The sequence below is a fragment of the Phyllobates terribilis genome, unplaced genomic scaffold (assembly GCF_046119375.1).
Source record: "Phyllobates terribilis strain yellow unplaced genomic scaffold, ASM4611937v1 Scaffold_5__5_contigs__length_657084704, whole genome shotgun sequence".
NCBI classification, from domain to species: domain Eukaryota; kingdom Metazoa; phylum Chordata; class Amphibia; order Anura; family Dendrobatidae; genus Phyllobates; species Phyllobates terribilis.
This window is the reverse complement of record NW_027362765.1, coordinates 505,880,243-505,896,192: the sequence shown is the minus strand read 5'-3', so window position 1 is coordinate 505,896,192 and position 15,950 is coordinate 505,880,243. Positions and strand designations below refer to the sequence as shown.

The window sequence follows — 15,950 nt, the reverse complement described above, 5'->3', positions numbered from 1 at the left end:
TGAAACCAAGATTTTTCTTGTTTACTGGTGGTTTAGGGTCATTGTCTTGTTGAAACACCCATTTCAAGGGCATATCCTCTTCAGCGTAAGGCAACATGACCTCTTCAAGTATTTTAATATATGCAAACTGGTTCGGTTCATGATCCCTGGTATGTGGTAAATAGGTTCGGCACCATAGTAAGAGAAACCTGCCCATACCATGATGCTTGCACCACCATGCTTCACTGTCTTCAGAGTGTACTGTGGCTTGAATGCAGCGTTTGGGGGTCGTCTGACGAACTGCCTGCGGCCCTTGGACTCAAAAAGAACAATTTTACCAGTTGATGTGTTCTTTTGCCAATTGAATCCGCTTCAGTACATGTCTTTTTTTATCATTGGGACTTTGCGGGGACTTCTTGCTAAGAGACTAGCTTCACACAGGCGTCTTCTAACTGTCACAGTACTCACAGGTAACTTGAGACTGTCTTTGATCATCCTGGATCTGATCATTGGCTGAGCCTTTGCTATTCTGGCTATTCTTCGATATATTCAAATAGCAGTCTTCCGTTTTCTTCCACGTCTCTCTGGTTTTGCTTTTCATTTTAAGGCATTGAAGATCATTTTAGCTGAACAGGTAAACATTGTCTGCACTTCTTTATAAATTTTACCCTCTCCAATCAACTTTTTAATCAAAGTACGCTGTTCTTCTGAACAATTTCTTGAACGACCCATATTTTTCAGGCTTTCAAGGAGAGATGCATGTACAACATGTGCTGGCTTCACCCTTAAATAAGAGCCACCTGATTCACACCTGCTTCTTCACAGAATGATTGACCTCACTAATTGAACTCCACACTGCTATTATTTTGAACACTTCCCCTTTCAATTATTTATTCAAATACACAGACTCAAAAACCTGCAGATCATGAATGCTGAGTCTGGTGGTTTTCTTAGAATCTACTGCACCAACTGGTAAATTGTTTGACATGTGGTAATATAATTTATACCAAAAACCGTGATTAATCTGGCCAGTCATATTGGACTGTTATTATTTTGAACACTACTGTATATATTTATCCCATATAGATATGATTTCTGATTTTGACAGTCTTTCAAGTTTCTGATTATTTTTTCAGATTTATATTAATTAAATGAGCAAAAACTGTTCTCTTTCATTGTAAGGAATGTGCACATTTCTGCAATACTGGACCAGAAGAACTATGTTGAAGAACTAAACAGACAACTGAAGTAAGTGAGCGACAGTTATTCATTAGTTTCCAACCCTTTACATATTTCTTGGCAGGAGATCATGCTTGGTGGAATGTTTTGTTTCAATGTAGTCTGACTGTAAATGACAATCATTGTTCGGTATTTATTATGTCTATGATATACAACAATCAGGAATTAACAGTAAATTGTAATATAATTAATTGCCTATAAATGGGTTTTCGCTGCTCAGAATTGTTACTATCCAATCAACACCATATTGTAAAATAAAACTGACATATGATGTTAGTTCATTAAAAGTTTCACCTTATTGTGAAGAATATGAGTTTTCTCTGAAGGTAAACTTAAAGGGAACCTGACAGCTGTTTCCCTTGCGGCTCAGTCCCTGGCTTTTAAACAATGTTTTTCTTTGAAATGCTGCAGTATTTCAGCGTTAAACATATTTTTCTGCAATCATTCAGCTTTTGCAGAATGGATCAGCTGTCAGGTTCCCTTTAAAGGGAATGTGTAATCAGAAAATGTCTTATTGTTTAAAAAAGTTTTTGTGTTAAATATATTTTTCAAAAACTTTTTGACAAGGTTTTTTTCATATCACAATCTTTTTTAAAAATAAAAATGAGAAATCTTGAAATTTTCACACTGGCCACAGGGGCTTTTTTAAACTTTAACTTCCCGTTGTTTCAGGAAATCCACATGTACATTTGGCACAATGAACAGACTCTGTAATATATACAGACTCTGTGTATAGACAGAGTAATTATTCCCCTGATAAGGAGCCTGCTGAAAACGCTTCCTGAAAGGACAGAAAGTATAAGTCCAAAATAGCCCCAATGACCAGTGTGGAAATTGCAAGATTTCTAATTTTTTTTTTTTTTTAATAAAGATTGTGATATGAAAAAAAAAACATTGCCATTTTTTTAAATACACGCAGCATAAAACCTGATTTAAACAATAGGTACCGTATTTTTCGGACTATAAGACACACCTAAGTTTTACAGAAGGAAACTAGAAAAAAAAATGTAAGCAAAAAATGTGGTCATGATGCCCTGTTAAGGTGGAGGGGGTCTGCTGCTGACACTGTTATAGGGGTAATGTCCCCCAATTCTGTTAATATCCCCCATCCTGGTATATATGGCCCTCCTTCCTGTTATACGTGGCCCATCACTGCCATGCGCCCTCACACTGTGAGATGCTGTGCCAGAATAGTCACTGCTCCCCATGCCAGGACTGCGTGCATTCACTCTCCTTAATATCGTGCTAAGGCTGCGTGCCCACTATGCGTTTTTCAAGCGTTTTTGCCGCGGAATTTCCGCAGCGAAAACGCTTAAAAAACGCTTGGGAATACGTGCCCCATGGTCCCCAATAATAATCCGCATGTTATGTGCACATGCTGCGGAAATTTCCGCTGCAGGTTTATCATTGCGGAAAAATACGCAGCATGTCCATTAATTTTGCGGACACACAGCATAATTGCCGCCGTTGACTTGCATTGAAACGCATATTATCCGTGTCAGCACATTTGCACATACGAATATTATGCGATTCTATGTGCGGATGGTACCCGGGTCTAGAGAAGAGGAGACTCTCCTCCAGACCCAGGTACCATAGAACCTGTTAAAAAAAGAATTGAAAATAAAAAATAAAGATTATACTTACCTTCTGATGGCCCCCGGTGTTTTCTCCGCTCCGTCTGGTCTGTTGTATGGGTCGCGGTGGTGTGAAAGGACCTGCCATGACGTCATTTAGTCATGTGACAGGTCATGCGACCGCTGACGTCGGCGGTCGCGTGACCTGTCACATGACTCAATGACGTCACCTTTATTTTTTATTTTTTACCATTTCTATTCTTTTTTTTTTAACTATTACTTGGTCACACTATATAAATCCATGCCGGTTGCATGGATTTATATAAGGTGACCAAGTTGATGACCAAGTGATGCTAAAATCGCTTGGAAAGCGCTTGATAACCCGCATGCAGAAATGCATGTGAAGAACGCTTGACAAACGCTTCTACCTGGCAGGAAAAACGCATGTAAAATCCGCATGCGTTTTTCCTGCCAGGGAGAAGCGGAAAAAATATGCTGCATTTCTGCATCGTGGGCACATAGCCTCACTGTAGCCGCAGCGCGGCTCCTGCTGCAGCCGTCGGTCACATGTTCCCACTATTAAAGACCATGAATATTCACTACAACCCATGGGTGAAAACTTGATGGGTTCACATGTGTCTAAAAGGTGCCATGTGCACATACTTTTACAGCCATTCCGTGTCTCTTGATTTTTTTCATTTTATCATTCTTGGTTTATTGCTATATCTCTTCTGTTTATATCAAATAAATGAGCACTTGTTTACTAATAAAGCAATGTAACGTGTTGTGTTGTCTTGCTTGCAGCGGCACTGTGAGCAGTCTTCATTCAAGAATTGATACATTGGAAAAATCTAATGCAAAACTTATTGAAGAGGTAATGCAATTAAAATAGAGATTGGAAGATTTCTAATAATCAGATCAGGCTGTGGGCAGTTTCTTCATGAATCTGACAGGAACAAAAATGTTGGCGCGCTTCAGGCTGTGTGACCACTATGCGTTTTTTTAAGCGTTTCCGCAGCGGCAATTCTGCCGCAGAAACGCTTAAAAAACGCTTGGTAGAAGGTCTGCCATGTTCCCCAATGATAATCCCCATGTGCTGTGCACATGCTGCGGAAATTTCCGCTGCAGATTATCATTGCAGAAAAATCTGCAGCACTACCAATTATTTTGCGTAGTCGTGGTGTTTTCACCACCATTGACTTGCATTGAATCGCTTAATATCTGCATGACTACATGTGCACATGCGGATATTAAGTGATTCAATGTGCGGATGGTACCCGGGTCTGGAGAAGAGGAGACTCTCCTCCAGACCCGGGTACCATAGTACCTGTAAAAAAAAAAAAAGAATTTAAAATAAAAAAATACATTATACTCAACTTTTGATGGCCCCCGGACTCCATAGCGATGCGTCCTAGCTCCCCGGCAGCTCGCGATGGTCTAAAAGGACCTGCCATTGCGTCATTTAGTCATGTGATGGGTCACGCGACCGCTGACGTCGGCGGTCGCGTGACCTGTCACATGACTAAATGACGTAATGCAAAGTCCTTTTACACAACCGCGAGACACTGGGGAGACCGGACGCATCGGATAAGGAGACCGGGGGCCATTGGAAGGTGAGTATAATGTTTTTTTTTATTTTTTACCATTTTTATTCTTTTTTTTAACTAATTTGGTCACACTATATAAAATCCATGCCGGTTGCATGGATTTATATAGTGTGACCAAGTTGACAAGCACTTTCCAAGTGATGCTAAAATCGGTTGGAAAGCGCTTGACAACCCGCATGCGAAATCGCATGATCAAAACGCTTCACAAACACTTGTACCTGGCTGAAAAAATGCATATAAAATCCGCATGTACAATCCGCATGTTAAATCTGCATGCATTTTTTGTGCCAGGGAGATGCAGAAACGCTCAGGAAAAATCCAGAGCATTTCTGCATCGTGGGCACATAGCCTCAAAGTCATTGCATTATGGGGATATTGTTAATAAGCTACTGGAGCATAACTTTGCAATACAGTACCATAGCACAGAATAGTGGCTTTGAGTGCTCTTGTCCAGACACAGTAGTCCTGAAGCCCCCATTGTTTGAGAAGCCACTGTCCGACTCCTCTAGCAGTGGCTTATTGCCAGGGAGAACCAAAGGATCGACTGTGGAAGTCCAATAAACCTAATCCTTCTCCTTCACGACATCATCTGTTAGGGGAGTCTGGAGACCCCACACACATTGGACTGTCAGCTGATACCACCGATATTGATGGATTTGGCCAAATTAAGTCTAATGTGTATGAAGGCCTTGAGTCTAAATTTTATTTAACACTCAGTATTTCTTTCCTTGATTCTCACTGCAATAAGCTTAACACTCTGTTACCTGAACAGTTGTTATAAATAGCGAGAAGGATTTTCCAATGATTACCATGCAACAGTGTTGGGAAATTGATTGGAGGTGCTGGGGAATGTAGCATTACAGAAATCACTGGGCACCACACTTGCTTCCAGCTAGAAATACTGGTGTGGATGTGAGAGAGAATGTGTGTGTGCTCTCCAGCTGCTCAGCAGGGGTAATTAGCTTCCTGCTTTGGCCTATGTGACAGTACCACACCCTATTTAAACTCTCAGCAGTCCGCTGGGAGTTGCCAGTTATTTTATTTAGTTCCACTATACTGCTAGTGTTCTCCTATACTATTGTGTTCCAGATCCTTCCTCGCCTTATTTCCTGGCCTCATATTCCTCTTGACTTTGACCCCAGGTTGTCTAAATTAATTTTCAACTGACCTCCTGGTACCTGACCCTCAATATTTCCCTGACTATGGTTTGTCTCCTGATCCAGTTCCTGGTTCTGTCCTTTCAGTTGCTGACCAGGCTACTTTGACAGCTTTTGCATCAGGCTTACTCTTCTGGCCTGCAGCTACTCAGTGGATGCAACCTTAGGGGCCCCGTTGTTTGTCCTGAACCTTGTATAGATGTTAAAAGGTGAAGACTGGGATTTCTTGGGGACCTGATAGAGGAAGCAATTAGTGCCAAGTCTATCCAATATTGCTTTTTTTATCTGACAAACATTACAACAGATGCATCTATTTTAGAGATCCTAACTCCATATGACTGGATGATGACCAGGTGTCAGCATACCTTTGCCCATATAGTGTAAATGTATAGTGTGAAACATTGAATGCAATCGGAGCAGAATAATTTGGTAAGCACTGAGTGAAACTTTAAAAGCAGCACAAATAGATACCAGGAAATTCAATGCAACATTAGTTTATTGTTTCCATGAAAACATATTACAATTATAGTTATTTATCCTGCTGTACAATATACAGATTTTTCTGAATGCCATGCGTATGTCCTGGACAGTCAGCAGCACATAGAGGTAGTACGTGACTCCATACGCAGCTGACAGTCCAGGCGGGAGATGAGCACATGATCCGGTATCTCTTGTACAACATGATGAAGATTATGGGTCCAAAATGTCCCTATGATTGCAATATACACATATGAAACCAACAGCCTAATCTTTCTTTGGTGTCTTTCGTGCTCTTCTATTTAGGGAATTGAAGTCCCCTCCAGACAGTGGGGAACCTGAAGCTATATATGGCATCTTTATATAAGGCCACGGCCCCACTATCAGTATTTGGTCGGTATTTTTTCTCTACAGTGGGAGCCAAAACCAGGAGGGTGATAAATGCAGAATTGGTGACTTGTTTCTATCATACCTTTTCTCTGATTGTTCCTCACCTGGTTTTGGCTCCCACTACTGAGAAAAAATACTGACCAAATACTGACCAAATACTGATAGTGGGGCTGTAGCCTATGGCCAATATATGGAGAGTTCAGCATATGAATGCAGTATATACAATCCTCTGTCTGTGGTCAGTTTGTTCTCCAACATCCAAACTGTTTTTGTCTTTCAGTTGGCGATAGCGCAGAATAATATTATCAAACTTCAGGAAGAAAATCACCAGTTAAGAAATGAAAACGCCATGATTTTCATGAGAGCGCAACATCTTGAGGTAAAGAGGTGTAAGCCAAGTCATTTCAGCAAAAGATTGCACATTACTCCAGCTACAGTGGAAGCATAAATGTTACCTGATGCCTAAAGATTGCCCATATAGATGCCATATCTTACCCATAATGTACAAATAGATCATTGGATATTGGTATAAATTAAATGATTTTACATACAGGCTGCCAAAGCTGAAATAGAAGCCGAGCAGATGTACAGACAACATCCGAGACATGCAATGAGGGAAATCTTTACTGACATATGTACTCATCATGATGACGAATCACAGCTGGCTCAGGTACGCTGAAGGCAATATAGGATGAAGTCATAACAACATGTCCTCAGGGGCGTTCTCACCATATCATCTGCCGTCAACGTCTGATTGTGGGGTCTTACAACTTGGATCCCGCCAATACCTAGAACAAGCACACAACGTCTTTTAACCTCAGGCAGAAGATGCTTCAGGAAAAAGGTTGTTTTTACATAGAAATGTATATGTTCACTCTTCCGAGTGTTTTTCAGGAGTTTTCTGTGTTGGAATCCACCTGAAAGAGATACCCTGCCAGCTAACAATCTCTTTTGAGATAAGGGAACCATAGAAAAGTTGTGAAAAGTATTATGTCTGAATGTAAATAACAATGCCCATTTGGCCTGACAGCAATCAAAAAGATGGACAACCATCCAGTATACAGATTTTAAAAGAAGGGGCTGCCAACATAAAGAGCATAAATAGTCCAGAATATGTTCACTGGAGACACACCTAAATCATGAATTTTAAAGGGAATCTGTTAGCAGGATATCACATCCCAAACTATATGCGCATGTAGTCCTTTCAAAGACAAGTCCTGAAACACCTTTACATGGCCAGTCCCTTCCTCTGTTACTGAGAAATCAGCATTTGAATTGATTTGCAAATGAGGCGGAAGAGCTATTTGTAGATCTAAAGCCTCTGTCACTCCAGGTCTATTCCCCACCCAGTGCCACCTCCCCCTGCTTGGCTCACAGCCTGTATGCTGTGTGTCTACAGTGTCATGTGAGGTATGGGAAAAACCCAGCATACGACAACAGGAAAAGGAAGGGAAGCCCAGAAACTAGGGAAATGGGGAGTGGAGACCCTTTAGATCTAACAACACCCTGACTCCCCTATCATCCCTAAATAGGTTCTGCACCTATCGCCGAGCAGGATACCTTAGTCCTGGCTGACCCTACAGCTGGGCCCTAGGTAGGGAGGGGTAGGGGTGAGCACTAGTCAGCCCCACTGCAACTAAAGACAAACCAGGAAAACAGACAAGGGGATACACTTAGCTTAGAGAAGACACCAGAGAGATCACGACAACAATCCACAAAGGAACTCCAAGGAGAATCCAGCCGACTGCTAGAATTCCAGACCTGAACAGAGGAATTAACTCTATTACCAGAAACTCTGTGGAGAAACTGTGTGCATTTAAAGATCCAGCAAGGGTGTGTTAATTAGCAGCAGAAGGTGGAGATCACCACTAGGTCCTAGAGAGGGAGGGATGATGAAAGGATCAAGAAGGTGTCTGCAAGGCCAAGCGCAGTGACCTTCTACAGCCGGATCCAGAATAACTGTCTGTCAAACCTGACACACTAGTGACATACAGGCAAAGGAGGTGTCGGTCAAGCAGGAAGAGGCGGCGCTGGATTGGGTGGGGAATAGAGCTGGAGTGACTGAGGCTTCAGATCTACAATAGCTATTTGCATATCAATTCAAATGCAGATTTCTCAGCAGAGGAGGAACAGACTGGCCATATAAAATTATTACTGGAAGTGTCTTTGAAAGAACTGCATGTATAAATAGTTTGGGGGGGGGGGTGAAATCCTGCTGACAAATTCCCTTTATGCTTTATATATCTATAAGATGGGACAACCTTATAAAAATAAAGAGTAAATAAAATCTCTTAAAGTGACATATTCTGGTCATTCATGGTAATGCATTTTAGGCAGCATTTCGCAACTTGTCATACCAGGTGCAGATTTATTAATACTGTTTAATTCTTAGTACAAACTTAGGGGCCGATTCATTAAGACATACTTGCGCTACGTGTGTACGTCACGCCACTTGATGAATTTGGCGAATCCTCTGAGTGGCATACACCTATTTTGGCTGTAACAGAAATGCTGCCCGGCAGAGATCGGAGTAGCATTTCTAGCATAAAAAACACAACAGTTTTAATTAACAGGGCGAGTGGGCATGGCCATACCCTATCCCAGCTTCTCCCATTTTGGCGCGCGTTAGACCATGCTTCTTGTCAGCCAATGCTCACAAAGTGTCTAAAACACATAACTATGGTGCAAGCCATGAAAGACATTTTTTTTTGTGTAACTTATGCCATTTAGCTTGATAGATCTGCCCCAAAAAGGATTTTGTTAATCAAAGGTTCATTCACTCACCATGTTGATCCCCATTGCAGGAATCCGATTCCGATCCTGTGCCAGTAAGGGTACAGCGTGAAATTGAATTTGCAGTAAGCCTTTTGGAGAAAGATATTCATGACAAGCAAGATACTCTTATTGGTCTCAAAGAACAGTTAAAAGAAGTCAGAGCAATCAATTATGAGATGTATCAGAAAAAGCAGGTATGTAATATATAAGAAATATCTAGAGTCCTGTTCTGCAATCTGCCTCTGAACTTTAAGTTTTTTTTTCTCACGCAAAAAAACGCTTTAAGTAAGATTAAAGAGGTTGTCCTCTACCAGGACAACCCCTTCTGAATCTGAATGTTTGCCCCCCGTAATATAAAAACACTTATATTCACCTCCTGTGCTGGTGCCATTACAGCAGTGTCGGCACTCACATTCCCGGGGCTCACGTGAAGTGCGTGATCCCTGCGCCCAATCAGTGCTGGCGTCACTGTCCCCACCTTCAGACATATAAGTAATCAAGAGGTGGTGAGTGGCCAGCCAGTGAGTTTCTGAAGGCGGAGACAGTGACGCCAGCTCTGAGTGGGCACAGAGCTCACATGTCATAACAAGTTCACATGAGGCCCGGGAACGTGAGTGCCAACACTGCTGGAACGGCGCCAGCACCGGAGGTGAGTATGTGTTTTTATATTAAGGGGGGGCAAACATTCTGATTCAGATGGGTTGTCATAGTAGTGGACAATTCCTTTAAGAACATTTTACTATATCTATTGACAAAGTGAGATATAAAAAAACAAAACCACTCTTCATTATGGGTTGTGTCTGTCTTGCAGCTTAGCCCCATTTAAGAGTAGTAGGAGGGACGCACATTGGCTGGTGACTCACCAGTGTACACCAATGTCCTCAAGAGAGAATTTGTTAGAAACCCTAGATAGGGGAAGAAGTTTTCTTCAGACTCTATGGGATCTATTCTTGCTTTTACCTCTGTGTAATCCATGCGTAAAGGGCACATTTACCAACATTCAGAAGGCAAAATCTGCTACATTAAAGGGTATTCTTCACCGATCAGCTGTTTCCAACGCCAGCAAGGGCTAGATAGTGTACGGAGTCGAACACCGCAGGGCCATCACACTGTTTATTGCTGTTCCTGGGTACTACACTGTGTTCCAAATTATTATGCAAATAATATTTTCTCAGATTTTCCCAAATTACCTATATGAATTGCAGTCATTGTAATTTTCCAGTCAAATAACTATTAGAGTACAATTGAAAGGTTTTTGTACAAACTGCCTATGATAACAGTATATTTTTAAAAAAATAAAAAACTCAAACTGCACTCAAAATGCATGTTCCAAATTATTATGCACAGCAGAGTTTTCAACCTTTTCATTTTAATAAAGAACAAAAAAAATGGTCATTTTTGAAATTATAAGCATTAGCAGGTTATTACAAACTGAAATCAAACAGTTTTCAACTCAAAACTTTATTCTAGGTGATGTTACATTTGCACATAGGACCCCTTGTTCGAAAGGAGCTTCTGAAATCTCTCATTCATTGAATTTGTCAGGTTTTGGATGGTTTCTGCTTTAATTGTTTGGCATGAGGACAGAATACCCTCCCAGAGCTGTTGCTTAGATATGAACGGCCTCCCGCCATCATAGACACTCCTTTTGATGATGCTCCAGAGGTTCTCAATGGGGTTGAGGTGAGGGGAGCATGGGTGCCACACCATAAGGTTGTCCCCTTTTATGCCCATAGCAGCCAGAGATGCAGATGTGTTATGTGCAGCATGAGACTGGGCATTATCATGCATGAAAATGATCTTGCTGCGGAATGCACGGTTCTTCTTCTTGAACCATGGAAGGAAGTGCTGTTTGAGAAACTTAACATACATTATGGAGTTCATCTTTACCCCTTCAGGGATCCTAAAAGGGCCGACAATCTCTCTCCCCATGATTCCAGCCCAAAACATTACTCCACCTCCTCCTTGTTAGCGCCGTAGCCATGTTTGCATGGGGCGTCCATCAACCAGCCATCCTCCACTCCATCCATCTGGACCATCGAGATCATTTCATGCATGATAATGCCCCATCTCATGCTGCACATAACACATCTGCATCTCTGGCAGCTATGGGCATAAAAGGGGACAAACTTATGGTGTGGCACCCATGCTCCCCTGACCTCAACCCCATTGAGAACCTCTGGAGCATCATCAAAAGGAGTGTCTATGATGGCGGGAGGCAGTTCACATCTAAGCAACAGCTCTGGGAGGGTATTCTGTCCTCATGCAAAACAATTGAAGCAGAAACCATCCAAAACCTGACAAATTCAATGGACGAGAGAGTTCAGAAGCTCCTTTCGAACAAGGGGTCCTATGTGCAAATGTAACATCACCTAGAATAAAGTTTTGAGTTGAAAACTGTTTGATTTCTGTTTGTAATAACCTGCTAATGCTTATAATTTCAAAAATGACAATTTTTTTGTTCTTTATTAAAATGAAAAGGTTGAAAACTCTGCTGTGCATAATAATTTGGAACATGCATTTTGAGTGCAGTTTTGAGTTTTTTATTTTTTAAAAAATATACTGTTATCATAGGCAGTTTGTACAAAAACCTTTCAATTGTACTCTAATAGTTATTTGACTGGAAAATTACAATGACTGCAATTCATATAGGTAATTTGGGAAAATCTGAGAAAATATTATTTGCATAATAATTTGGAACACAGTGTATTATTCGAATAAGTGACATTTCAGAGAAAAAAATTCACATCTAAACATTTTGTGAACATATCCTTAGACTTTTTACAATAACAAAACACAGAGTTGGACTTGGATCAAAACTATAGCATACAGACACAGCAGTTAATCAGAATATAAATGTGTTTTGTAGGCAAGCACTGGCGGATTTAGTATCTAGGAGTGAATGTAGAAAAAGAAAAATGGCATAAAGTGCTGTTCACCTCTGCATTTCTGTGAACATCTATGTGATATAATGTAATGTTTATTTCCATTTTCTCAAAATACTTCTACAGAATTCAGAAGAGGACGGCAAAGAGAGACAAGACAGCAAGACCAGTCAGATTGCTGCTGCTGCTGCCGCCGCCATGAAACCACGAGAATCGAGGTAAGTGACATATAAACCATATACAGCAATAGATGGACACTAGTGACTGGTACAATTGGAAGAAAATTCTGAAATTGTAATGAAACCACTGTAAAGTAAAACCTACTGTTAATGTCAATAGTAACTACTTTGGAGATTTTAAGGTTTCACTAGTTTAACCTGAACAGTTTTTTTAATTAACATTAAAATTAAGAAGTGCAGTACCATTCTTTAATCTGGCATCTGATAATCAGGAAAGTATAATAGTACCACAAAGGACTATAAAAACTAGTTAGGAAGATACTGAATCCTAGGAAGAAAAGTTTGGTATTATTCAGACTTTATTTATGGAGTCATTTTTTTTTTTTTTTTAAATGGAATTGGGTTCCTTCAGGGTGACATCCCCACTTCCCACTCACCAAAATAATGGGAGTAAGGGCAAATTCAGACCCAAACTCAACAAGCCTCCATAATGTCAAGCTCCAGTCAGAAGCTCTGGTCAGGAGCCCCGCTGCCAGCCCGTGCATCGTGGCCTGTACCATGTTTCACGGATGTCTGAATTTGCCGTTATTGCTCGGCCAGTATATGGCTGTGATATCTAAATAAGCTCACACAGTAGCTGTTTCTCCACTTTTGTCACTTTTCAGATTTGATGAGTAAAGAGAACATTTACAAATATTAATGGAATTGTTTTTGCACAACCTGTTTGAACCTGTTTTGTACCAGCTTATGCCAAAATGATGATTACTGTTAATTTGAATCTCACGACTCATGAAAGCACCATAAGAGAGAAGTCTCTGAATATATCCTATTACCAGTGAGAATATTTTTCTTTTCCATGGTAGCACCAACAGAAATATACCAAGGAAAATGTCAGGGGGAACCTACTTAAAGTAAAGATCAGCTCTCAAAGAATGGTTTAAAGGGTTATTACAATCTTCATAAATGGTTATTGTCGGATAGTGCTTGTAATAACAAACTCTTTTGCAATTTACTTCTTTTTTCAAATTCTTAACATATTAAAGGGAATCTGTCAGTAGCATCAACCCTCCTAAGGACTCATGCAGACGTCCGTGGATCTTGGACTGCAATTCATGGACTGGCCGTGGGTCTCCCGACCCAAGTGTGACAGTCTCATAGAAATACATGAAGCTATACCCACAGCCAGTTCGTGCTTGAACCGATTTGCACGGATGTCTGAATGAGCCCTAAGTCGTCTATATGGGCATGCAAGTCATAAGAAGCTGAATAAAATGATACCTTGATAACTGCGATCCGATGTGTTATTCTGGAGAAATCCATGTTTTTCTTATATGTAAATGAGCTGTTCCAGGACATGAACCGGACACTGATCTGCTTGAGAATCTGCTCCAGAGATTATTTTGAATAGAAGGAGGCATTAGCAGTGTGAGACATGTAATGGCTGACACTTTGCTCCCATAGTCACACACAGTTCTGCAGTGAGATCAGAGCTAACATTACAGCAGAGCTAAGGAAAATTTGTCTCATTACAAAAACATTTGCAGCTTCAGTCCTCTCAGCGCTTCAGCTTCCATCTCACCAGGAGCCAGTGTGGGGGAATGGCTGTCCAGCACAGCTGACATCACTACAACAAGACAACTGCAAATGTGCTAGTTGAGTTTGTAATGAGACAAGGTTCAACTCTGCTGCACTGTGTTAGTTATGATCAGGTACAGTTCTGCATCAGAGGTGACAGCATTATAAGAGGACAAATGCTGCTGCAAATGTTTGTAACGAGACAATTTTTACTTCTAGGATTCTAGAATCAGAGTGAAAAAAGTGAAGTAAAATGCTAAATAAATCTGGGTCTTTGTGTTGTTCTTTAGTTCTGCAAAGTTCAGAATTTTGTTACTCATGCATAAATAACATGGTTGTTATAACAGTGCAAATAAAGCTGTCCCAGCCTGACGAATGGCAATCATCCCCCATAGACCCGTATCATTACTGACATTATTGTAGGAACTGTATTCACATACGTAACCCATATTGTCACCTTGTTATCCCAGAAAGATAACATTTTTAGCAGTAACGCAGAGGGAAACTAAAAGATTAACATAATCTGGTATTTTAGGATTTTTTTTCTTTCCAAATGATCTGCATACCACTAGTGATGAGCGAGCATGCTCGCTACTGCTCAGTGCTCGCCCGAGCATCTCACTGCTCGAGATGTTCGGCGCTCGCCGAGTATTTCCGGGGTTGCTCGGCGGGAGCTCGGGTCCCCTCCCTGCATGTTTGGCACTCTTTAGAGCGCCATTCAACATGCAGGGATTGCCTGCCACTCACTGTAATGCCGTAGCCATGTTGGTTGTGGCATTACAGTGATTGGCTGGCCGCGTAGCGTCATTGGGTCTATATCAGACCTGGCGCCGCCATGCTCGTCACAGTCACTCCGGAATCAGGCAGTGTAGGGAGACGTGCTGCTGCGTCAGGGAGAGATTTGCTTGTGTATTAGGAAGTGTAGGGAGAAAAAACGTACATTACACATATCCATCTTAACAAACAGTCCTTTTGAGGACTAACTAATCCATCTGCAGAGATATCAGGCAGGCAGTGTATATAGGCAGGCAGGCAGGGTATATAGCAGACTGCAGTGCATATAGCACAAGAGGCTCCATTCTAATTCTGCCTTCTGCTGCTGTTAGTGTTATGTTCTGCTACCAGAGCTAAGGAAAGAGAGGAGATCTGTCCCTACGATAGAACTCAGCTTGATCCCTACGATGTAACAGGGAACCTGATCCTGCGATCAGACCTGCTAAAGTCCTCAGCTAGTCTGTACGGAGACCTATAGATGTGGGGAAGGAATCCCTACAAGTACTAGGGACTGGGAGCAAAATGGACACCTCCTAACAGAAATAGTAGCAGACAGACAAACAAACAAAATATATAGAACACAGAGGTCCGAAGACCAAGCAAACTAACAGAGTTAGATACTGAGCACAGGCTAGCTAAAGAGTAGTAATACAATGAAGTCCAGCAAAGCCAGAAGGGCGGAGCAGGACTAAATAGGCCAACAAGGTCATGTGACCAGCAATAGAAAAAACCTAAGAGCAAGGTTCTAACAGTACCCCCCCTTCTAAGAGGATCCTCCGGATCCCCTAGGACCAGGCTTATCAGGAAATCTCCTGTGAAACGCTCTGATAAGTCTGGACGCGGAAACATCATCCGACCTCACCCATGAGTTATCCTCGGGTCCGAAACCTTTCCAGGCCACGAGATACTGCAAACTACCTCTATACCGTCTAGAATTAAGGATGCGAGAAATTTCATATTCCCCGTCCTCCACCACCGGAGGAACAGAGGCAGAGGCGTCACAATCAGACACAACAGCTTTTTTCAACAGAGAGACATGAAACACCGGATTAATTCTCCAGGAGGTAGGAACCTCCAACCTAACAGCAGATTGGTTGACAACCTGAAGCACCTTAAAGGGCCCTACAAACTTGGGACCCAATTTCTTAGAAGGAATCCTCAACCGCAGATTCCTAGAGGACAACCAAACCATGTCACCAACAGCGAACAAAACCTCCTGTCATTTCCTATCAAAGTAGTCTTTAGATTTTCTGTTAGCCTCCTGAAGATTACCACGCACATCCGTCCAAACTCTCTCCAAATCGCCGGAAAAATTCTCCTCCTCAGGCACGGCAGATAC

The 15,950-nt window shown here is 41.5% G+C and overlaps 1 protein-coding gene across 3 annotated transcripts in view; it reads left to right on the top strand.

The window, feature by feature from the left end:
- RUFY2 (RUN and FYVE domain containing 2) overlaps positions 1 to 15,950 on the top strand; it is a 142,445-nt gene that overhangs the window by 16,443 nt on the left and 110,052 nt on the right. For all 3 annotated transcript variants that reach the window (XM_073685607.1, XM_073685606.1, XM_073685605.1), the window contains exons 8-13: positions 1,162 to 1,227; positions 3,597 to 3,666; positions 6,704 to 6,802; positions 6,977 to 7,093; positions 9,228 to 9,392; positions 12,210 to 12,301. In XM_073685607.1, coding sequence (XP_073541708.1) covers positions 1,162 to 1,227; positions 3,597 to 3,666; positions 6,704 to 6,802; positions 6,977 to 7,093; positions 9,228 to 9,392; positions 12,210 to 12,301 — 609 coding nt within the window. The remainder of the gene's footprint in view (positions 1 to 1,161; positions 1,228 to 3,596; positions 3,667 to 6,703; positions 6,803 to 6,976; positions 7,094 to 9,227; positions 9,393 to 12,209; positions 12,302 to 15,950) is intronic.